We start from the raw sequence: 26,080 nt of genomic DNA on the forward strand, positions 1-26,080 counted from the left end.
AAATTATCAAAATATAAAACGTTTTTTGTTTAGGGTATAAGAAAATACATCAAGATTAACTTACACAGATACAAAACAAGACTAGGACAATGTCAAATGACTTAAATCGTAATTTAACACATTTCAAATATTGTAAAACAACTTTATTATTTATTATCCATCATTTCTCCCACCCTCTTTCTCTACTCCCATCTTTCTCCTGGGGTTAACAAGGTCAAGAAGCATCTTCTTTGACAGGCAAATAAACTTTGGTCAAGTTTAGCACATTTGGCATTTTGGTGGTAATGTATTGAGACAGGTTTGTATCACAAAGAGATATGAAGCAGAATATTCTTGCGGTTCATGTAAAAACACAAAGACAACATTCCTGGGACTTCTCAATTTATTCCACTAGGATTTTTCTCCATCAATCTACATTGATGTCAGCTTTTATTTCAAGTTGCTCTAATTCGCCTAAATATATGCTCAAAAATGATTTAAAAAAAAAAATGTTTTAAATCTCAAATTCAATACCTCCCTTTCTCTCTGACATACACACACAGTGTATACTTGATGATATGCTGACTCAGTGATGTACTGCCATGGTTCAGTGTCTCTATCAGTGTGCGTGCGTTGTGTTGCTCATGGGGTGATGATGAAAGTTGAATGTTAATTGCACATTGGGCCATGGACCATTTTGTGGGGAATTTTAAAATGCAGAAATTACTACACAAGCTTAAAGCCAAGTTCACCCAGGCCTAGACTGAGGCTCCCTGCAGCTACACTAATACCAAAACACAGAGTATGTTCACACAAACAAACCGTTTGAATAGGAAAGAAAAAAAAACACAGCTAATGAAATATAAAATCTTGGAAATGGACACGTGGAAGTGGCGCACAGTAGCAAATTGACCTGAGTAAAGATAGGCCATCTTGAGTTGGCTAGACTCAAAGCAGCATTTATTAAATTTGCCACTTGTGCACTATGCAGCCAGTCATGTGAGCCAATGTTTGTGTAGAAATGTTGATCTGTGCAGCTACAAAAATGACGACTTGAGACTTAACTCTTCACACTTAAGATTTACCCGCCTGAAGACTTGATGCCATGTCATGACAACTGACTGGAGAGTTGTCAACGGCTACATTAGACTTCCCTCAATACTTCCCTTAACTTGTCTTGAAAACAAAAATATTCTTTAAAACAACTATGAAAAAACAAAAATCAATAAGACGTCGTCACCAATTTTACACGTCAACGTTTGTCGAGGTCTATTTTTTCCAATCACTGGTCGCAGTACAGGTGTTGGGGAGTGCTAACGCTATGTTGCATGTGTGAAAAAATAGTTCTCTCTGGAGCTTTTTGGGGCCGTAGTACCTCCAGAGAGACCTGTACGAAATCTAATAAGTTCTAACGTCATTTGGGTCTGAAGACTACAAGTTTTGGGGGTGTGGAGTTAGAAAGAAGTGAACTTACCAGCTGTCTGTAGCACGCTCCGTTCCTCCGCTTGAGGCTTGAGGCTTGAGGCTAGCGGCTCGAGGCTAGTCGTAGGGCACATACGGGTACTTCGCTAAACGTAAAGGCCGCGCCCCCTTTTGAGGGCTCGAAAACAGACGATCTAATGTAGCTCAATGCAAGTTGACCTGTGTTTGGATCATAATTTTGACAAATGTGCATGGATTGATTTATTTTAAACAAATGTTTAATTTATACAAATTTTGTGACCTTGTCTGAACTTGAGCGTTCACGATAGATTGTTTATTAATAGTATTTTTTTACTGTTCATTGATGTCCAGTGGGGAAATTGCAATTTACACTCTGTTTTGTTAGAAATCCCCACACATAGGCCTGAAATGCACACACACACAAATACACCAAAAATACTGCAAATTATTTTCAGCATGATCAAATATTCTCAATTTACATTACAGGATAACAGTTTAAATCTTAAATATGTATTGTCCTAATTACACACAAATAGTATTACAATATTATTTGGAAAAAATGTAAAGTATCGTTGACAGCACTGATACTGTATTCCCGGTCTTAACCCAAACTGTTAAACTGAGGCAGCAGAGTAGAGCATTGTGGTTAAACTGCTCTGCTCCCAGAGGTGCATGTGTTTAAACCGTAAATGTGATGCAAAATGTTGCTTACCACTGAATCTCCAAATCCTCATCAATACAATCTCCTATCACCTTTGTGGCACAAAAATATCCCAGACTAGTTAAGTGGCATATTGTCTGTTCAGTAAGACTACATGCTGCTCTTGTTGTAAAATTACAGAATTGTTTCAGACGTGTGTATTGCAAGACACAAAACCAAGACAGATAACCTCATTAGATTTGCACAGTGTGTAGATAGATGTGTTAGTCAATGGCCTTCAGCATGGCAGGCCCATCAGCAGAAATGTGGAGGGGGAAGAAAGATCTTGTTAAAGTTAAAGCCGTACCGGATATGTCATGGTCGGTACTCAATAAAACAGTAATGCAAGGGCAAATTAAAGGCACAAAGCACTCTTTCTCTCTCTCTGCCACACACACACACACACACACACACACACACACACACACACACACACACACACACACACACACACACACACAAAGAAGAGTACAATATCTTTCACAAACAAATACTCTCTTTTCGACACTTGCTGTATTGTCCTCATGAAGGAAATGGAAATCCACTCCAGGACTTTGTCTAAATACAACCAACCTATTGTATTCAGCTGACCACAGACATACAAACCAGAATATATTTGGTAGCAAAGATTATCAGTCTGCTTAAATGTGATGAGAAATATTTGAGAAGGACCAGCCATCCAAACAATAGGTAGATATGACAATTGGCTGCATTTGCTGATGGTAAAACTGCAAGAATCTAAGTTTTTGCCACAAGAGATAACAATTCATCAGCTACAGCCTGTGAGTCCCCAAATGGATAATACATATCTATGGAAAACATTCCCACAGGACCTTCAGTTGACACATGGACAGCATATTTTTTCTAAATGCAACAGTGAAAGGGTGGGAAGTGTCATACTTTTTAGAGACAGGGTGAGTTAAAGATTGTTGCCCTGATGCTTGATGTCTGGCGTGGACACGCTGCAGGGGGGACACATTCATACTTTGCTAGAAGAAGCAAATTAAGGAGTGTGCTCCAAAACAGGATGGGTAAAAGATGACAGCTACTGTATGTTTGTATAAGGATTGTTGGACTAAATGTTGCATATTATATAAAACAGACTTTAACTCAGAAAACTGCAATGTAAAGACAAAACCTGGTTTTCTGAAATGCTGAGTAATACACTTTTTTTCTCCAAAATTAATAAACAACTTTGAACTAGACTATAACATGTAAAGTAGTTTAACAATTATGCAATACATGAGTCATATTGAACAAACTGTTAACCAAGGAGGAATATTGGTATTTTTAAAAACTCAGATAAACTGAACAACAAAAATAGTAATGTTTCTCTCAATAAATGCAAAGCAATCTTAGCATTTATCCAGAGCATCCTCTATTCACTCATGGCCAGTTTGGAGGACCTTGTTGCCTCCAAGTTCTCATCAAGTACAGTGTCCAAAGCACACAGATGGTAATTTCATTATATTTTGCAAAAAGACCCAGAAACTAACCAGTACTCCTATACCGGAATACGAGACCCTCATTAATATTTTACTTTAGTGGTGCACATTTGTAAACACATTTGCAAGTAAATTTAAGATTAACAAATTAGGAGATCCAAGAGCAGCTGCCTGCTTTGCCCAGTTGATAGTCCAGCCTGGGATCATTTGAGCCATTTTTTGGGTTACACTCACACAGGCATCTAAGAGACCTGTCCTTGGTACTGAAATTAGCCAGTCTATTAAATATGAGTGCTTAAACTGCTTAAAGAGCTCCAACAACTGGAGGCTTCATCAGATCAAGACAGAAGCTCAACATAAATAACTCCAACCTGACAAAATGGGGATTTTCCAGCACATTACAAAGCGGTGACGAAGCCCCTCCTCATCAACACCAGGTCTTCAACTCTGTCATCAGCTCAAAACAAGAGGCTTCAGTCTCACACACACACTAAATATGCCGTTGGAGCACTACTGTATAAATGAGCGCATTCCTGCAGTCTCGGCTGTAGTTAAATGCCTGAGAATAACAGACTAAGCAGGTGTGGAATGCCAGCTATGACAGGCACACACATGTATGTTTGCTTCATGTTGCAAACCACAACACCTTATAATGACAGATGCTGCACCCTGGGGTGCTGCTGGGGACCCCCGACTGTTGGTTTTCAGGCAAGCTTCCAACACCACTGGAGGAGTAAAGCTGCACTCGGTAGAAAAAAAACAAAGAAAATTATGAAAGCATTCAAGTTTTAATATGCAAGGGGAGTGAGAAAGAGGACGCTTTCTTTTGATGTGAGAAAAATAAGTTTGTATTGCAGCATCATGGATAACAGGAAGAGAGCGCATGTGTCCAAACAACAGATGGATTGAGCCACATCAACTGCTGGGTGTGAAAACAAACACACAGTTTTGGAGTAAATAAAAGGTTTATTTGAAAGGCACTCACGTTTGAGAACCAAGTGTTTAATATACAGTTACCAATGTTTTTTTTTTTTAGAAAAATGTGTTTGCTGTGTAAATGCAAACCCCGACCAGAGCATGAAAGTTCTATAGAGAAATTCAGACCACCATCAAATTTATAAAATAATTGTAAACGTTTCTGAAACCGTTGGAGAAAATAGCAGAAGTGCTATTTCACACAGCAAATACCATATATGTAATGAGCTGTTACGGGCTATTGTTTAAGTAATTAAAGTAATATTCAAGATTGAAATAAACAACCGATACGACAACTTCTGAAGTGCAACATAGCAAAAATCCAACTTAAATTTTGTTAAAATGCATCAGGATGTGTCAACGCTGCTAAAACAATTTCAATTTTGAGCTTTCTCAACACATACTAGGTAATACTTGAACAATATCTCAAAAGGGTCTTTAAACTGATGATTCTAACTTGTGAAACCTTTCACGCCAGCAGCTTGGACATTCAGCAGCATCCAGCAGGTTAGGACATTTAGAGCTGACATGAACACCATAATGGCTTTCTGTGCGTACAACAGCAGTTTAGTTAATAAATACACAAGCTTTGCCCATTACAGTTTAAAAGCTTAAGACATGTATACAAAAAGTGACTTTTTGATATTGACTGACTTTTCACATAAAAAAAATGAAATTAGAAGTTGATACAAACACAACATAAGTTTTAAAACTAACACTGCATATATGATATAGACGATATGGCTGTAGAAGGTCATCTTTGGCATATCACACAGATGTGCAAATACAGCATTGAGCTAATTCTCCAGCAATCTATTTCCCCCCCAGAGCATGTTAATGTGATGTGGAGAGCGTCTGGGCTGCTGGGAAGTAAGAAAGCATTTCCTGTCAAAGATGCAGGGGATGGATGTGTCCGATGGTGCACACCAGAGGTTGAGGATCCTGTGAACAGAACAGGGAGCCTAGGGAAAAAAAACAGAAACAGGATGATGATTTTAACTGTGTGTGTGTGTGTGTGTGTGTGTGTGTGTGTGTGTGTGTGTGTGTGTGTGTGTGTGTGTGTGTGTGTGTGTGTGTGTGTGTGTGTGTGTGTGTGTAAGTGAGAGTAGAGTGTAGCCTCACAGACTGGAGCCTTGGCATTGAGTGATTGAGGCAGTAAACTAAAAACTCCAGGGAGGTAATAAAGTCTAGCTATAGAGACAATAGCTGCTTGTAAAATATTTATAATGACAATACGGATGCTCCCACAGATGGCTGTAATATTTTAAGTTGATGTGTATGAGAGGATACCTGTGAGAATATCATTTATTGACACATGCTCAGAAGAGCCCAGTGATCTCCTCTGTGACCGGGTCCAGGTCAATGTCATAGAAACAGGGTCGGGTTGGCAGGCCAGGCATGGTGCTCATCTGAGGCAAACAACAAAAGCACAGGGTAAGTATTTTATTGGCAGGCAGCGTAACATGATTTTATAAGTTAAATAAAGGTGAAAGAACTCTCACACCGCGTAATTGAATATTTACAAACAAAATAATGCAGCTATGCTGCACAATACATGGATTAAAAAATATAAACTGTTAAATCTGAAATAAATCATTGCACAAATGAGCATAGTCTTTTTTTATATCTCCTGTAAAATAAAGACTTATATATTTAAAGACAATCAAGCACTCCTGAAAGGTGTCCATATGTACTATTAAACCACAAATTAACTGAAACCGGGCATATCAGCATTGCTAAATTAATTTAATATTAGCAGCTGGTTCATATTTTTTGTGCGTCTTTAAACAAGAGTCTCATAAAAATGTCAGTGACCAAATAAGAAGATTACAATGTAGATAATTACTTAAACCTCATATTAAAGCCTTTGCCACAACACAGATGTTCTACAATCCACTCAGACTTGGTATCAAACTTTGCGTAAATGAGAAAGAATAAGATCAACCCCTACAGGTTTAATGACTATAATCAAGACTCATTTAACTCCGGGCAGACAGCTGATCAATGTGCGGACAACCTTCACTTTAGCAGCGATGAATTTAGCCATAGACAACGAAGGCTTTGTTCTCACTGTCGTCAAAGTACAGATAACAAAAGGCTACCTCACCGATATGAGACAAAAGTTACAAGGCTATATACAAAGTCATAGTGGCAATACGGACTACCTCCTCTGATGGATCAATGGTTGTTACTGCCAGAAGAACGGGGTATGGAGAAATTCAATGAGTGTGGATTTGTCCAATAAGTAGATAAAAGAAGCGGCATTTTATATCTATATCTAATAGTGAAAGAGCCAAAAAGATAAATTATTGAAATTTTACTACAAGAAAGTCTGAGGACCGAAACGTTATTAAAGTGAGCGTGAGTGATTTTTTGGGATCTTTCAAATTCAGAGTTTTTGATCTTACACACTTGTGACATTGTGGAAACTCCTAATGCTTACAGTAGCTTACCTAAACGGATGATATTTAAGTGCGTAAAGCTTTGATGATCATGTAAAAATGAAAATTATTTCCATGTCCCATGTTGTGCAATGTATGTTTTCAGTTAAAAATAAATTGTTAATCATTAAAAAAAAAAAAAAAACGCACCATAACATTTATTTACAACAAATTTAAAAGGCTGGGATACTAGAGACTGCCACCTCTACACTGTGTGTGTGTGTGTGTGTGTGTGTAAGATCATGCATTTAACAACCCTGTTACTATGACCAGCCGAATTGTATTAGAGATTTGATTGATTATTGAGACAAATTCAATAAGAACATAAAATAACAACAGACAGTGGAAATTCTTCCTAATTAAATTTGCGACGTGAACTGGAGGACCATGTGAAAGGAGACCCAAGTCCAAGAACGAGACCAGATCCCCACAGCATATGCTATGGTTAATGTGTAATTGAAGGCTCTTTCATTTGGTGTAAGTACCAATACTAATCTGAATCTAACATTTCAAGTCAATAAATGCGCAACTCCAGTGTTTGTTGCTTGGCAGATAAAAAGAAGGAATTGTTTAGCACAGTACAATTCCCATCAAAGCTGAAAAGTACATTTTCTCTCTCATTAGACAGGGAGCGACATTCTTTGCGTGCCTCTTTCCTTCTGATCCAGGGCCAGTGTTATGGGCCCATTAGTGAAAATTAGACAGGGGGAAGTGACCAGCCAATTTCCTGTCTGAGGAAACGTGGCTCTGCATGTAAACGAAGAGACAAAATGAGCAGTACGTGCTTACATAATCCGACGGGGAGGGCGGTAACTGCTCACTCTCATTGTGGGCTGGTCTTAACAATGACTGCTGTTACATGACCCTGCTCTGACCGCATCCATTAATATGACTCAGACTATGAGCAGGAATTCAATATCAATGCATCACATTTTACTTTAATGGATAAGAACAATAACGACAAAGGGATTGCTTAATTCCTCCTTTTAGTGTGACATCACAATGTCCAAACACTATTGCATATGTCACTAATAAAATTGCTTAGAGGGAGAAGCTATTTCAGGGGCCCCTGGTGGCGGAATTGAAAGTCCCTTAAATTTTTCCCATGGACGATGTTAGGTGACTCACAGACGCACAATCTACGGCTATACCTTTTGGATCATCAGTCCAAAAGGCTTAACTGCGTTAGAAAATATCTGGTTCTTTGATGGAAAGTCAAAAGGTACAATCATGTGTATATAAAGAGTAAGAGGAGAAGTTAGCTATGACTCCCAGGGTGCATTTTGGCAGGAAACATCCAATTAGAACTATATAAAAGGACTATAACTCTCAGATCACAGGAAGATATGACTCAAAAAAATTAAATAAAACCACTTTAAATTGAATTCTCAAAATTCTCTTAGCTTTTTGGTATAACACAACAAGCAGGACATTTAAATATGAAAAGATGTTAAAATGTGAAGACTAACTGTCAAGGTTTTGGATAGCAACAAAGGATGCGTTGTTCTGCCACTCCTCCTCGCCAGCCTGAGAACAAGCTGGCACTCGCAAAAACACACAACACTCTGTGGCTAAAGTTGGAAACTCCACTCAGCCAAATAAGTCCCTCTATTATTCCCAAACACAATGCATCTTTGTCAGGGGAAACCCTAGAGGAGACAATGTAGCTGGATTTATACCCCCCACTGATTCTGCAGAAGAGCCTCGGTCAACAATAGCACAGTTGCTACAGACAAGGACTGAGGAGATTATAAAATTGTGCCATTTAAGATTAAATGTCCGTTAGAGCGAGGAAAATGTTAAAATTACAGTGTGAGAGTAAATATTTAAAAAAAGCTCAATGGATGTTCCTTATGTTTAGAGTTAAAAACTTATGATTCCAGTAAAATCGTTTCTTTATTGGAATCGAGGTTTTTTTTGCAAGTTTTGGTTTCCGCATCTCTGCGTCAGCTTCACTGGAACTGAAGTAAATCTACAGTTGAAGTACAGGTCAGTTTCAAAAGTCAAAACATGGCTGGATTTACTGAGCTTGTTGGCCTTTGGCTCAAAAACATGATCAAAGCTGGCAAACATAAATTAAAGTCTAAATTTGTCTCCCGTGTGCTTTCTCTTATAGACGCAACCACGCCCTTTAAACCGATCTACAACTTGTTACTTAATTTTTTTTTAAGTTTATTATTAAATTAACCAGTTGCGACCATGTGGAATATCCAGCCATGGAGGGGGGAATTGTATAAATCGGAACAGTTTTGGGTTTAAAGATGCAGTGGAGGCAGCTCTAACTGGATGTGAACTCTAAAGAGAGCTATTGTTCTGCTTGCGACCCCTCCCTCACATATCTGAAGCATGACATCAGTCCCTTCCTTATTCTTCACCCTGTAAAGACCTTTCACCCCCTCCCCTCACACTCACACTGCCTCAGGAGTTTTGTTTGTGAGATCTTTCTACCCCTTGGGAGTCATGTGTGACCTGAGAGTTTGTCAGATTTCATTATAAAAACAAGCAAAACATACATATATTATCAAACAGCAACATCAAAAAAGTGAACAAAATACTACCTTTAATTCAAGTTGAAAGAACTGATTATTACTTCTTGTGACAGTAGAGAGCATGTAGACGCTCAGTCCTTCCCCCTTTACGTCCTAGCCTCTGTGCCACTTGCCTCGCTCAACACATTTCTCTTTCAACATCCTTTCTAGAAATCTGAAACATCATACTGGGGGTTTCTGTCCAACTTCTATTAAGCATCTAGAACTACTGTAGAAGACAGTAAAATGTGAGAACCATGTCATTATAACCAAACAACAATGTCCATGGATCAGTCTAGCAGACGGAGGCTAAGCCAAAGAGTTCAAAGTACAATTTGGAGACTTCCTTTGGATGAGGAGTCACAGTTCAAGGGTTGTCTACGTGCCAGTGGCTCTGCGGGCCACAGCAGATCAAAGGCAAGGTTGGGAGACTGGACAGACGCCACACCAAGACACTACCATGCCTTCCCAGCATGCCCGGTGCTTGACACCTCTGCCTCATCTTATCAAAGCCTTTCCCTCAGGGCACACTGGTGAAACCGCAGGAGGCAAAATGCTTAGGAATCTGCTTCCTTCCTGCCCAGCCCATCATCAACCAAGAGGCTCCAGCTCACCTTTAACCAGCTTAGTATAATGTTTGGCAGTAGAAGCAAATATAAATAGTCGTTTAGAGACAAAATCAGGCAAAGGAAGAAGGAATGGGAGAAGCAGTTACAGCACCTGCATGAACCTATGTGGGGAGATGGCAACAAGGCTGTCAGGATCAGGAGTCATGAACAGAAAGTTTGCCATAGCTCCTGAGAGATGCTTGAATTAATTGAATTAAGATGCAAACAAGGAACGTCTGTGACTCAACTTCAGTGCAACAAACCACCACAACATCAACATACAATATCATACATGTTGTGGTTCCCAGGAGTATTGACTGGGCTTCAAATAAGTTAAGGTAATTAGTAGAGCCAAAATGAATTTCTATCCACGACGTTGAGAAATCAAAGTGAGCAGCTGGAGTCATCAGTGTTTGAGCTGGATATTAACAGTAACGAGGTAAAGGAAGAAAGCCAGGCTGTAAAGATTAGATTCATTGTGCTTTAAGTAGCCATTTATAACTGCGTTGTCACTTTGAGACCAGGCTACAGAGAAAACACAAACGTTTCAATGCATACCCACACAAACACTGAAATACATCCGTACAGACAAACATACATGAGGTTGTATGCACCGGGTCCAAATGTAAGCTCATCATAAACACTTTGCTATGATTCCCTGTGCGGCAAAAATGCAACAATGTTTGGTTCTCAGCCAAAAACACTTATTAAGCCCTCAGGGTGAAGCCTAACATGTTCCAGATTTGACTTTAAACCTACAATAATTGATTTGTTTTTGCAATTTGGGAGTAGTGAAATGACGTTTTGAACACAACATTGACATATAATCATCTTGTTGATATGGTGAACTTGTTAGCAAACAGCTGCTTATTATTCATCCATCAGTTACGGAGCAACTTTATCATTCGTTTGAGAGTTGTGTCTCTGTCCATCTGATAAATGTAAGTCCAACATTCACTCTCCTGTCAGCTTTGTTTATGGTCTCTACCAACAGGGAAATATGGCTCTTTTGCTGCTAAACACTCCATTATGTTCACCAGCTAGTCTCTAACAGTGTCTGTCTGATGTTTTGTGCAAAGCAGAAAGTGTAGAATCGTTGTTTTGTTTTGAGATTATTTTTTGGGCATGTTGGGCCTTTATCTATATAGGACAACTGAAGACATGACAGGGTAGAGAGGGGGGGAACGACATGCAGCAAAGGGCAGCAGGTTGGAGTCAAATCCGGGCCCGCTGCATCTAGGAGTAAACCTCTGCATATAGGCGCCCACTCTACCAACTGACTATCCGGGCGTCCGTAGAATCGTTTTTTAAGAGATTTACACTTAAGTCAGTTGCCTGCTGTGGCCAGAAACAATGCTATGAAAGCAGCAGAGGCACAATATATTTTAAGTTCCACAAGTTATTTCTGCTCTATCCACATACATACAAATCTTTGTTCTACAGCCCAATATGAAGGTGGTCTGGGTACACAATGTATTGTACAATACAATATGCAGTATTTTACTATATGTAGTCTACAGCTTCCATAAAGTGTTTGTTCTTAACAATGACGGCACAAACACATAAGATACACAGTAGAATTACAGTATATGCGTTTATCACATCTATTTGTGGATCCAGTCACTTTCAAAAAGCTCCGTGACTGTGAGCTATAACGCACAAAGACTGAAGTTAGCATTAGCCTTCTGCACTGAACTCTTGCTGACTTCAGTTACGTACCGTTCCAACAAGCGGGAAGATGAAACCGGCCCCAATGCTAGCACGAACATCTCGGATTGGCAAAACAAATCCAGTGGGTACACCCTTCTTGTCAGGCATGTGGGACAGGGACAAGTGAGTCTTTGCCATGCAGATGGGCAATGAACCATAGCCCTGGTTTCAGGAAAAAATAAAACAAGAGCAGCGGTTAACATGTGTGCGGATGTGTATTTGTGTAAGTTAGAGGGAAAGTGAGACACGGGGACACAGAGAAAGGAGATGAGCTGTATGAGTCCCATCAGTGTGTGAGTCAGTTGTTATTGCAGCAGCAGTGACCTCACCTGTTGATTGTAGTACTCTATCTTGGCCTTGGCCTCTGGAGACAGCTCAATGTCATCAGCTCCATACACTTGTTGGGCGATTGTTCTGATCTTCTCCAATATTGGCATCTATGGGAAAGACAGTACACCAGAGACAAGTGGAAAAATATGAGCACTCCAGTCAAAAGGAAATAATCAAGGAAATTAGATTTAGTGAATACACATCCGTATGACGTCAAGGTTAATATAAGCTACAAAGAGCAAATGAAATAAAAAACTCATGTCTGACTTTTACTATTTGACTCATACTAGACACTGCATTCCTTTATTCCCCTCTGCAGTCAAAAACAAACCACACACACACACACACACACACACACACACACACACACACACACACACACACACACACACACACACACACACACACACACACACACACACACACACACACACACACACACACACACACACACACACACACACACACACACACACACACACACACACACACCTTTAAGTGAATTTGGAGATCTGACATACCTGACAAGCCTCCTAAGCTGTTGCTTAGGGAATATTATTTCTTTTAAATATACCATATATAATGCCAGAACTGTGGCTTAGTGAGTTTTCTCTTCCTCCTAAGACATTTTGAACTCCATTCCACCAGGCAAAAGCCCCCTAATGTTATATTCTCAAAACCCACCCCCCACTCAAAAAAATGTTTTGCTTATGGTTACTTCACTTTGGTGTTTGAGCTTCACTGTAGTAAAATATGTATGAGCAGAGTTTAAAATAAGTAGCAGCAGACATCGTGTGTCCAGTAATTCAATTTTTGAAATAAAAGGGTTATATATTTATAGATTCTGGATTTTTTCTTGTTTGTTTTTTTTCTTTGAGGAAAAATGAGCAGATGTAAATTTTAACAAGTAATTTAACTTTAATCTGGAAAATTCTTATCAGAGACAAATGATTATTTTCATGTCTTAAAAATTGTCTGAACGGGATCTTAAATAAATTGCAGATTTTCCATCTAGAGTATCTTCTCTCACCTCTATGTTGTACAGGAACTTGAAGTGGCTGGGTCTGCTGGCAGCCTCATTCACAGCTTGGGCCAGCTCTAATGAACCCCGGCCACCCTGGGACCAGTGGTGACACGGCACAGCATCAGATGCTCCACACTCTTTTGCTATCTGACACACAAGGTCAATCTCTGCCTGGGTGTCTGTCCTAAAGGATCACCAAGGGAAGCGTTGGCAATACTTTTTGATTAATCACGTATTTAGAGACAAAATGAACTATCCAATTACTACTCTTAAGTCCAATGACTGTATGCATCTTACTTGAAGGCATTCAGTGCCACCACAACTGGCACCCCGAACAGCTGTGCTATTTGGATCTGCTTCCTGAGATTGCTACGGCAACCCCCTTCAACAAGATTCAGATTCTAGAGGAGAAAGAGACAAGAACAAGGAACAAAGCAAAGATTAGAAATGTATTATTTTAAACTCCACTCAAACTGCTTGACTGCTTGCCGGTCGTTCAGGGCAAGGCTCGGAGCAACGCCCTCCCCTACTATGGAATAACCATGATAGAATAAGACAAGTAGTATCCTACTGTGTGCAGTTAAGGATTTATCATTCTCACATTCTATACTACTGAGTGCAGAAGTCCAGCTACTACAGAGCACATTAATAGCATATTGTGCAGCAAACTACAAGTTTGGCTGCAGAAATCCAATCTTTCACTATGTGTGTGTAGCCCCAGGCTCAGAGCAGCAAGGCCGTACAGGTCCCATAAATTCATTTCCATGGCTCTGTTTTTCCCAGTACTTCTGGTTCTCATTACAGGCTACACAATTAACTTATACTGCTTCATTATTTACTCAGCTGAACTTGCCTGAAAGACCAGTGAACACACACAAGCTCTTACTAGCTAATGACACACACACACACACACACACACACACACACACACACACACACACACACACACACACACACACACACACACACACACACACACACACACACACACACACACACACACACACACACACACACACACACACACACACACACACACGTCAAACCCAGCATAAAGAGACACCAATGTGTCCTGATCTCTCCCATTTTACAGGTCAGAGCTGTAAGGGGGCCCAACGACATGTTGGGAATGTTGAGGGTAAGGCTATCATGGCAGTTCACTCAAAAACACAACATTCTGGCAAACCACCAAACAATGTTATCTTAATGAGCATATGATTGTATCATAATTGGTGCCTTGCATTGGTCAATGAGATTAAATATCTTTTATTTTCTTGGAAACATCCTGACCTTTACGACTAAATGTAATGACACAGGCTCAGTCAAAGAGGAAGTGATTGTTAACTACTCCTACCTCCAGACTCAAACTAAAAATGTTTACATGTTTGTCATGTCTCCCTCTTGTTCATCTTTTTTTCAGGGTGGCTATGCACATTTTGTTTAGTGTACATTTGTGTATATTTATATGGCTCATACCTCATCAATGTACTCTTTGGGAAGAGGTGCGCCTGCAGACACCTGAAAACACACAAAGATGAAAAATAATCAGACACTTCCATCATAAATCACATTCAGAAATAAATTATTTTTGGACAGATTCTACCACATGGTGAATTTAGCCCATAAAAAGAGCATTAAAAGCTTCATTCAACCTTGTAATGTGTCTTAGTAGGATAAAATATATGGATATGTATGAAGATGATTTTCAGTTATTGTATTAAACTGGTTAACTAACCAAGTTTTACTGGGTTACAGTTTTCATGACCATTTAAAGCATGTCACTGCATGTGGGGTAACTGAGAATGTGTATATAACACTGTCGCTAGTTAAGATGTGAAAATGTATATGCCACTGATTGTTTAATTCTAAAACATCAGAGAAAATGTGTGGGTGAAAGCCAGGCTGTCTGCAATGTTTTGTTGACTATGTTATTTTTAACTTACATTTGGGCCACCGCCGTGCATCTTTAACGCTCTGACAGTTGCAACTAGCACCACCACATTTGGCCTTAGCCCTGAAGCCCGACATTTGATGTTGAAGAACTTCTCCATGCCAATGTCTGCACCAAAACCAGCTTCCGTCACTGTGAGGAAAGAGAGTTCCATTTTAAAAATTAATTGATATAGATTAACATTCTATTGAGTGCATGTTAAGATTTTCGCCTGCATTCAAACACTGCATACATGAACAGTGATTTTTACCAGTATTTTGTATGTGCTCTTCAAGGTATGACTTAGGAATTGCCAAATAAATTACATGCACCATACCACAACTGCAGCAGCAGCCCTTAGAGATTAAAATAGTTTGTGAGGTTTATGGTGATAGCTGACATGAGCTGACCTAATCTTGAGCTAGTCCTTGGTCTACATTCATCATATTCTCTCTACTTCTGTTAAACCCAATACCTTTTTGAACCATATTTGTCACTGGAACAACTTTATACACACAGCTCTGAGTTGAGTCAGAAATCTTTAGCAAATCATGGGAATAAGAGGTGAGTCTGACTGGCTTTCCGTCTGAACAGCAACACTGTATTGAGTAATGGGTTCACTGTAAGGGCTCTCAAAGAGACAGGGCAAATCTGATATGGGCGGCCCTACACACAGGCTTCTTGAACAGGCTCCAAACACAGCAAATAGTTGACCAGGAATGACGACCTTATTAAGATAAGGTTCTGTGTTACTTATTGTGTGTATGTGTGTGGGACTGCTCATATATGCGCAGCACCATTGTACTAAAACACTTGCCGTTTGGCCAAGAATAGAATTGTCGAGGAAGACCAAGGTTGAGAGGTTGCCTAACTTTTGTGAGGTTTTTTACGACTCCAGGTGTATTTTGTTTTATTTAGTGCAGCCTGGTGGGAAAACTATAATTTGAATAAAACTGCACATACACCACCAAAAAGGTGAATCTGCTTCTTGATGTACTCTAGAGGGTTTGTTTGTAGTGAAGATGTAGTCTCACATTGCCAGACCTAGGAGTAAGGTCTGGCTATACCACTTATCTATTCTTGAATAGGGAAAATAGCTTGCTTGTTTGTATTTCTTCAAAACAATCACAATTGTCCCCAGATGTAGTGACGGCGCCCTTGCAAAATAGATAACGGAGATAGTGGAAATTATAATATATATAAATATATATATTGAAAATATAGTGGAAGGAAGGGACATGTCATGTTTTAATCCAGCAATGTACATCCATGGAGCCAGACGAGTGTAGATGCAACATGACGCCACCATGTCATGTCTAGATGTCTATTCGCTCTGTGTGACTAAAACAACTCATGGTACATTACTAACAGCTGAAGTCCTAAACATTTCTTCTTATAATACTCTTTAAATGATGATTAACTAATGGCAGCCATGAGTGAAGTGTTAGTTTTAGCCCTTCTCTTTCAATGTACTCGGATTAAAACTAAAACAGTAGTCAAGCCTAAAAAGTCAATTATATATCTATATAGTTTGTTGTTTCTGTCGCGCCCATGAAGAATTCTAAGTAATGACACCACTGTTGTTGCACCCACAGGACAAGCCTTCCGTAATCGCGCACGCGCCCCAAACTCTCCTCCACGCAGTTGCTAGTAGCCAAGGAGGCCACAGAGGTTAAAAAAACATGACCGACGATTCAGAAAAGATAATGATCGTCACTCGAACATGTTCAAATCATAGTCATACTGAGAAATACAAAGTATTTTGTGATGCTGATAGTCTTAGTTAGCTTTGTAGCAACTCATTTGACAATGGGTTAAATTTAGGTTCATTAAATAAAAACTTAGAGTAGAGTGTACAGTTACATAAAAACTAGGCAGGTAAAGTGATAAAGGCTGGTTTGGTTTAAAAGCCATGGTTTAGTGCAGATCTTTTACTTTTTTATATTAGTTTCAAAGTTGTATCCCTCTAGAGCATCAGTTGCTCACTGCAACTGCGCAGTTGGCCAAAACCTTACTCACTCTGAACATCTTCCTTGAATCCACTTGACAGTCCAGGACAACAGTTTCCACCAAAGACTGTAAGGTTTCCACCAGTGAGGTGTGTGTTCTAGTTGCATTCACCTTTCTGTCTTCACAACATTTGTGTGGGCAGCCTTTGTACAGAACACAACGGCCATCCACTAACCCTCTTTTTATTCAATTAAAAAATGACGAAATGATGATGATGAGGATGATTAATAATGATGAAATGTGACTAGGAAGCATGTTAGGAAAGAAATTCAATAAACGTGATACATTATGTCTTTTGTCTTTATGTGCAAAGATTTTATCTACACAATAAGTCTGCTTTATAGGGTGAGATTACTTTAGGATGTGGAAAGTAAATTGTATTTATACTGCCCAATATCCAAAAATTACAAATCTACCTCAGATTTGCCTCAGAGCTCTGGTCGATTATGAGGACTATGGTTAACCTTTTCTCAGATCTCTGCAGGGTAAATCCAGACAACTAGCTAGACCGTCTGTCCAATCTGAGTTTTCTGTTGCACAACTAACACAACTTTTAAAACGTGTTTTTGCTGGTGCTTAGCAATTGTGATTGGTTTAAAGAAATGGCAATAAACCAGAGCACATTTTCCACCAATCCCTAACTGTTACGTGGAGTGGTCAGACCCTCCTTCAGCGCGCTTTGGAGGGGGGTCTGGCAAAACGAGATCACCCTCATATATACCCATACCAATATTATGTTATCTATTGTAGACAAAAAAAATAAAAAAAATAATTGAAAACATTGTTTGGAAACAAGGGCATGCATATTAAGGTTTTCAGAAAAGGAGTTATTCACTATAGTTCAAAGTGCTTGTGGCTGACACTTGATAAAGCACATCTCTCTGACACTTTAGTGATAAAACAAATGTTTCCATGAAGAAATTAATCACTCTGCTCTGAGCGGCTCTCCGTATTAGTGAAGGTATGATTTATGAAGACACAACACAAGAATGCAACTACAGACCGCTGACAGAGCGTAGTGTTTCATGTTAGCACCACATCAGAGCTTTGGCTCTGAATACTGAACCAGCCTGCCAATGAAAATCACATTCTTAGGTTCACGATTTGTGCATATTTCCATAAATTGTGTGATCTTCCACAAACAGAAGTACTCACACAACACATGCACAACATGGCAGAGCGAAAAATAACCGGAGGGAAAAGAATGGAGACAAAAACTGCGAGTATATAATGACAGCAGCAAGTACGACAAGTCTTCCACTACAACATTACACCTATCAGGAGATTAGCCCCAGAGGATGTCATGAGGAAACACTTGCAGGCTTCCTGTCCTGTGTGACAGCCTTGAACGGGCCAGAGAGCAAGAAGAGGTCGATGTTGTTAGGAGTAAAAAAAAAAGAGAGCTGGATGGTTTTACTACCAGTCAAAGCATTGGTATATCAGCACCCGTGCCAATAAAAACAGTAACAGAAAAGACTGGAAAGTATGCTAGATGAACGCGACCATCTATTTCCTGTTAGAGTTTTGGATTATTTTCATTATTGATTCATTCTTCTTCATTTCAATTATTCAGGCTTGTCTGTAAAATGTCAAAACCATTAACCAAAAGATATTCAGTGTATTATTTGAAACTACAACATGCAGCAAATCTCTATTTGAGGATAATTTTCCAGAAATAGAGGATAGAGAATTTAAAAGGCCATTTGACTAAATTATATAAACCTTCCAAATAAATTGTGGTGTCAAAAAGGGTGTAGAGCTTGACATGTTTTACATGCTGAATAATACATACAACATTGTATTTCTTGGTGGCCACTCCTTTAAAAGCCCAAACGATGACGATTTGTTACTTTATTTAAAGAAGGCTCTGCGTTGTGGGAAATCTTACAATAAGGCAGTGTCAGGGGGTTATCAACCTTCAATACTCCAGACTGTTAATGATACAGGAATCCCTCACATCTGGCATGAGGAATTCCTCCCCCAGCAGCCCCCTCTAATAGCACTACTACTCCGTTTTAAATCAAGATTCCAAAGTGACTTGAAAAACCCACAATAGTACAGAGCATGATAAAGCCTGGCCAAGAGTATGGTCATACACAACAAGCCACACTGAGTTTACAGAAAGTTCACATACTTCCTTTGCCACAAGAGGAGTTTGTAAAGATAATTAAACTGAACTGTATATTACTTGAGATTAAGTAGTAAGACACTGTGGTATGGTAACAATGTCAAAGAATACTTCTACTTTATTACAGTCAGTTTGGGTTTTGGCCATTATATTTTATTGACATTACAGCACAGAGTTTGTCTTCATGCAATTTAAACATTAATTTGAGAAAGTGTTCATGAGATTTGTGATACTGGGTTGTATAAAAAAGAAAAGATAACACTCGACATGTATGGTTTTAAACCTGCATTTACTGATTTTACTACCGACTTGGGTGCTGCAGAAACAAGCCGTAAACCCAATATTGACATATCACCATATCAAGTTGATATGGCAAACTTGTTAGCAAACAGTTGCTTATTTAGACCTTCAATAGACTTGGGGCAACATTAGCATTCATTTGTGGTTTGTGTTTCTGGCCTCATTGAATATGTAAGTCAAATTTTCTCTCTCTTTTTAGTTGTGGTCTGGTCCCCACCAACTCCTGAGAAACAGTATTTGGGTCTCTAATGCAACTAAATACTCCACTTTGTTCACCAGCCAGTAGCTAACTTTGTTTGCCGTTTGGTGGTGAGCGTGTAGCGTACCGTTGGTTTTTAAAGCTTTTTTGCTGAAAAAAACCTACTGCTGTGTCTTTAAACAAGGCTGATGAGACCGGTGAGAGTGAACCAAAACAAATGAAATGCACAGCTGTGTTGATACTTTGTTGTGCGTTTGTCACTACGAGTGATCCCTTTTACATTTGATCCATTGTTAATATTGAGCCAAACTCATTGGCAAAGAAAAGACAACTATTCCATTACAGTCGTTACATCCTGTTTAACTTGGAGCAACATTATGAGTGCACTTTCCTATCACCTCCAAATCTAGCTAAATCCCATCAGTTTGTTGGGATGTCGTGTGTTTCAAGATTTCAGTAATTATTTTGGTGTGGACAATGTTTTCATAACCAATAAAATTATCAAAACAGAAGAAAAAAAAAAAGAGCTTACTTGTCATTCCAGACTGTATTTTCAGGAGTATTCATTTTCTTACCTTTACTGTTGCATTATTATTCTTTTCAGTTGTGTTAGTTAAAAAGACAAAGTTTGTAGCATCAGAGAAAAGAGCCTGAGAGGGAGTGAGTGGGAGACAGGGGGGTACATGCATCCCAGCTGCAGAGGGAGGTAGAGTTCCTGGCATACCTAAGAGTCAGGTAACAAACACACAGACAGGGATGGGAGGGAACGAGACGGACAGATGGAAAACAAGTGGGGTGGAGAGGTGAAAGTATGAAACGCATACAAGCCTCCTTACTTCTCTGCCCCAGTGTTGTGAAACCCAACTCTCTCATGCTGCCTACACATTTGCCCAGCTAACAAGTTGTGTAAATGTTGTGTAAATGTTGTGTATGCCCAAAGACTCAACCTTCTCCTTTTACTGCTCATACACAGAAACCTCTTTTACAAATGCAAAAAATATAAGCCTTGATGATTTGCATGTACATAAAAATCACCTGAACAGCTCAAAACCCACACGCAAACACATGTACATTCCAAACATATATCTGCAGCCAAAGTAAATGAGGACAGACAGCCAACAGTGGGATAGACAGATAAAAATGGAAATATTCAAGTATGCTTTGACGTTGAAGGGATTAGTGTGGTTTACTCTAAAGCATTCCAGCGGCTCTTAAGATTATCAATCAGCTTCCTTCCTCTCTCCTGTGTTTTTTTTTTTGAACGCAATCTTTCCACCCGTTTCCTAGAAAGTTACGCAGCAAGACACCTGAGCTGCACAAAAGTCAACCAGAGGCAGTTAGACCAGAGCCAGGACAAGAAATAAGAGGAATGTAGACCAAAGGTTGCAACAGCAAGCTGAAGTTCCTGACACGATTAAATTATAAGTTATAGTTTAATTTGCTCTGCTAAGGAAGCTTATGCTTTAAATCCCTCCACATTTGGGGATCCTAGACTCAACATCTTGTTGTCTGTCGTCCCCAAAGGTTTTGTGGTTGTGCATCAGCTTTAGCGTGTGTGTGTGTGTGTGTGTGATCTGTATGCGCAGACTGTGTTCTTACCCACAAAGCCGTCACGTCCAACCAACTTTAAAGCCAGCTTGTCTGCCAGCACCGAGGAGTTGCCATGGGCGATGTTGGCAAAGGGCCCAGCATGGACAAACACTGGAGTACCCTGCAACAATTAGAGGGGCACACAACCATGCAGGAGGAGTTGAGAAATCAGTGTAACCCACAGCAACTCACCCGACCAAGTTTAAATAAGGACTTACTGGTTCTTTCATACTAAATTCAACATCTTTCATTAAACATGAATAAATATTGAAGTGTGAATACACTTTGGCTGGCACTGTGATTGTCTAAACAGTAGGCACAAGTTAAGAGGTATTCAACTGGCATGGTAGCCTGACTGCGGGCCAGGCTTCCTTCCCCTGCTGATTTGGATTACTCCCTAAAGGCTGGACACACACACAAACTAAAAGAGCACTTTAAGTTTAAGTTACTGCCAATGGCAGATTCTTAGGCCAGTACTCACTTTCAATGAGGCAATGCAAAGTGCAGTACATGTGATGAACATGTCATATGCTCAGTATGTACAGATCATAGAAGTGTGAAAGTAGAGCTTTGACTGTGGACTTTACAGTTTAAATATTTACTTCTCTATAAATGTAAGTAAGATCAGTACACAATGAGAACTTTTGAAATATCTACCATATACAACTTTCATTCAAAAGGTATTTTGTTGTGTGCATCCAGTTCAGATAAGGCATCAAAGTATACAGTTGCAGGGGAAAGATCCCAATCTTTCCATTGCACTCGTGACAGACTTTATATTAAAAAAAAATTACTGAGAAAACCGTTCAAGAAGAAAACTGGGGTAAGCAAACTGACCTATTGTTACACTGTATGTGAATTCCTTGAGAGGGAGGAAAAAGGAAGGATGGGAAGGACTTGCATGATTTTCTAAGCTTTTGTTTGCATACCTCTCCCTCTGCCTGCATAAACAGCCTCCCCTCAGAGGAGTAAATCAGCTATTTAACAAGGCTCTGACAACGCTGCCACTAGTTGTACAGGTCACAGCAGCATCTAACTATACATTGTTTAGCATCTAAACAAAGTATAGAAAAAGAGTGGCAGATAAGGGGAAAAGAGGGAACAATATAAAGACATCTTTAAAAAGCAGCTAAAGACGCATCTTTTTAGTCAGGTCTTCGTTTTACAACATTGTTGAATGTTTTGATATGTAATCTGTGCTATTGTGTTTTACTGTGCTTTTTATGATTATCATTTTTTTTTAAATAATGTATTTATTTGGCCTGGGAAGCACTTTGGGACTCAGTCTGTGACAAGCGCTACATAAACAAACTTAACTAACTTTATCCATTCAACAACATGTTCCTTTTTTATTCCAATAGAAAATGAACATACGTCATACATTACGTAGATTTCCATGCATATTTGCAACTCCTGAACTTTATCTGGACCCAGTTCACACTTTCCACATCCGTACATGAGGGAAAAAGATTCAGGAAATAAATAAGGCACAACAAGGTGATGAAAGATGAAATAAATGAATGTGTCACTCAACTGGTCAACCTTCAACTGGTGGACAAGAGGACCATGAGGAGTAGGGAAACGAACAAAAACAGGAAGATGGAGATCATGTCATTGTTTCCTCTTCTTGTGCATCTCTTGTACTGTCCACTACACCAGCTGCAGACCGGCTACTACACTAATACAATTTTCCCAGATTGTTCAAATCCCATTTTCAGATAGCAAGGCTTATTTCACAAGGCTTCAAACAAGAGGGCCTGTAGTCGCAGGTCCAATTGTCTAAACTATGGTCTACTGCCTCTCCCAAGGAAAGATGCATGCAGACGGTTCGGTGAAACGTCACGTAGACAGGATGTTTGAAAAACACAGAGAATGACGAGGTCTGCTTAATAGACACGTACACAGCGATTGAGACGTGGGTTCAAAAACTATCCCTCTTCCTCTTGTGCTATGTCTCCTCTAAACCTCATCTGAAACAACACAGACACACACACAGACACACACAGACACACACAGACACACACCAATGCCAGCTATTCTCATGTGTGTCTGTATTCAACACAAACAATCCTAAGCGAAGAGGGCATAAAGGGCACAGGCGGTCAAGCTGGATGGAAAATTCTCATGGAGCTCTGAGGCCTGGTTGGTGCCGATACCAGTTCCCTGACCAGAATCACAGGAAACCCACACAGGAAACGGTTTCACACAACAGGACCGCAATGCTTCCTCCAAAAAAACAGAAAGTAACAAAATCTCTGCTGCATGCAACACTCCAGCCCCTCTACACCCTTGAAAACACCCAGTGTGTGTTCATTTTCCCCACCCAAAAAGCCGTGTAACCAAGCTTTCTGGTCAAAATCATCAAAGAACAAACAAAAAATATCCCTACAACAAAAACACAAAGCTGTTAAAAGAAGCACAACTGCTAATACAGTTAACTTTAATAACTTAAAATAAACCCAACAAAAAAAAATACACTCAGCTTGTGCAGAAAACCTTTGCTGTAACTAGCCATTTCTCAAAGGTGATGACACAATTTTTGACATTTACACTAGTTTAACAGATAAATGCCAAGTAAATTTGAACAAGAATGGTAGATAAAATATAAACAATTCTGATTACAATTAAATACTGTGCACCAAGGTGGAATTTTGTTTCCTATTTTATTTAATGTTTTTATAGATGACTTATCAAATCAGATAAATAGATTCAAAACTGTCTGTCTTGTGGGCAATACAATTGTTAATCATCTTACGTATGCAGATGACCTGGCCCTGCTCTGTCCTTATAGTGCTGGGCTGCAGCAGCTGCTGAAGGTGTGCAAATACTAAGAAAAGTCACATAATGATAGTTAGAAGCGCTGAGGACAGGAAATCAACTTTCCAACCTTTTACTTGTCGGATAATCGTCTTGCTGTGCTTAGGGAAATTAAATGCCTAGGCCCTGTTATATCCGATGACTGGATGGATGACAAAGAACTCTATTGACAGTGCTGTAATATTTATTCTCCAGCTAACATGCTTATAAGGAAGATGTATATGTGCTCTGAATCTGCTCACTGTTTAGAACCTATATACCACCCTTACATGCTGCTCAACAGTGGTCTAACTATAAGAAATAGAGTATGCAGAGGATCAAGGTAGCATATAATGATGCAATGAGCAATGATGCAATGAGCAAAGATGCTTTGTGTCCCTAGGTGGTATAGTGCTAGTCACTTGTTTGTATCCAAGAGTGCCAACCTGTGAGGCACTCTTAAGGCAAATGATGTTTAGTTTTATGTGTCGCCTGGACAAGTCAGAGAACCCCATAATTGAAGCCCTAGTCAGCCCTCTGAAAAACTGCTATAGATATGCTTCTAGGTTAAGACGACATTGGTGTAATAGCCTGTATTATTCTATAGGCTAATATGAAATTGTTATGTATACTTTTATTTTTTTATATACTATATAAACCGTATGATGTGTTATATGGACCTGAGTCTGCAATAAAGTTTTATTTTACTAATATACGGATGTAAATGACAAAATATTTTTATTATCAATTTGTATACCAATTCTTTTACATTTCAAAGTCTTGTTTTGTCCAACAATCTAAAAGCCAAATATATTCAGTTTAAAACCAGTGAAGTTTAAACTGATTGCAAGTATTCACATGAATGACTAGTGACTAAAAAAAAAAAGCCGAAAATTAAGCTCATCGTCAAAAACAGTGGGACATATGCACTGGCATGAATTAAATTCCTGTATACAGCTGGATACAAAACTAGTGTTGGAAAATATCTAGTTAATGATAAATTCAAATGAACACTTCTGGAACCTGATGGATGGTGTCGATGAAGAGGTACTTGAGTTCATCTAATAAGGGTGTGGGGGTAGGTCTTGAAGAAAAGGTTGAGAACCACTGCTTGAGGAAAAGTTAATTAATGGGCCAGTCTTTTATAAACTTAGTGCTTCTTTCAAGTGGGCTTTTGCTGTATCATAGAGGCCAAAGATCATTGTTAGATGTCTGGATTGTTATCAGTTCATTCAATCTGCTAAACTCTTGTCCTCTCCAATTCTCCATCCATCACCTTGAGGGTTGGACTTTTTCCTTGAGTACAGGGACAGTTTTGGGTCACTGATGGTATATATACAGTATGTGTGTGTGTCAGTGAAAATGCAAGAAGAATTGTTTATGTGCCTGAGTGATCACAATGGTAATGTTGTAAAAACTAAATGAAAGCCAGATGTTGTGAGAGGCAGAGTTATGGTATGAAGCAAAGTTATGGTATAAATGGTCAGATTAAGGACTATGCATCTGGATGGGATGGCCTCTGAGAGCGCCACCTGTCCTCTACACACTGCTAAACTGTTATTAAGATAAAGAGTCATGGGAGGAAAAGGTCAATCTATCATCCTTTCTTAAAAGCTCTCAGTGGCGCACTCTCTTTGCTCTGACAGCAGAGATAGAGGGTAGGTCTAGTGCACACTCTTAAAATCCCTGTGGACTACCAGCCTATTTATTCTAAAATATATTCTCCAGAAGAGACTCAGTTGAGCAGCATAATGACTATTTAAGTGGGGTTATGTGTATGTCTCACCTCTAGGGTCTGCATCAACGTGGGCTTGATGGCATCTTTCATTAACACCGCCAGTGCCCCACTCACACCCTGACAGGGAGGAAGAAAGAAATACAAGATCAGGTTATTAGGACTCTGTTTAGCTATTAGGACTGGTTCTACTACAGAGGATGCATTGC

General features: G+C 39.4%; 1 protein-coding gene across 2 annotated transcripts in view; it reads right to left on the bottom strand.

Annotated features, from left to right (window-relative positions):
* Positions 1-5,362: 5,362 nt before the first annotated feature.
* mthfd1l (methylenetetrahydrofolate dehydrogenase (NADP+ dependent) 1 like) overlaps positions 5,363-26,080 on the bottom strand; it is a 33,899-nt gene continuing 13,181 nt past the window's right edge. For both annotated transcript variants that reach the window (XM_032542263.1, XM_032542264.1), the window contains 10 exons: positions 25,923-25,991; positions 21,350-21,461; positions 15,127-15,266; positions 14,660-14,701; positions 13,481-13,584; positions 13,190-13,367; positions 12,159-12,266; positions 11,839-11,991; positions 5,833-5,951; positions 5,363-5,504 (listed from right to left, as the gene is read on the bottom strand). In XM_032542263.1, coding sequence (XP_032398154.1) covers positions 5,862-5,951; positions 11,839-11,991; positions 12,159-12,266; positions 13,190-13,367; positions 13,481-13,584; positions 14,660-14,701; positions 15,127-15,266; positions 21,350-21,461; positions 25,923-25,991 — 996 coding nt within the window. In that variant the 3' untranslated portion in view covers positions 5,363-5,504; positions 5,833-5,861. The remainder of the gene's footprint in view (positions 5,505-5,832; positions 5,952-11,838; positions 11,992-12,158; positions 12,267-13,189; positions 13,368-13,480; positions 13,585-14,659; positions 14,702-15,126; positions 15,267-21,349; positions 21,462-25,922; positions 25,992-26,080) is intronic.

Source organism: Etheostoma spectabile, chromosome 18 (genome assembly GCF_008692095.1).
Source record: "Etheostoma spectabile isolate EspeVRDwgs_2016 chromosome 18, UIUC_Espe_1.0, whole genome shotgun sequence".
Classification (NCBI taxonomy): domain Eukaryota; kingdom Metazoa; phylum Chordata; class Actinopteri; order Perciformes; family Percidae; genus Etheostoma; species Etheostoma spectabile.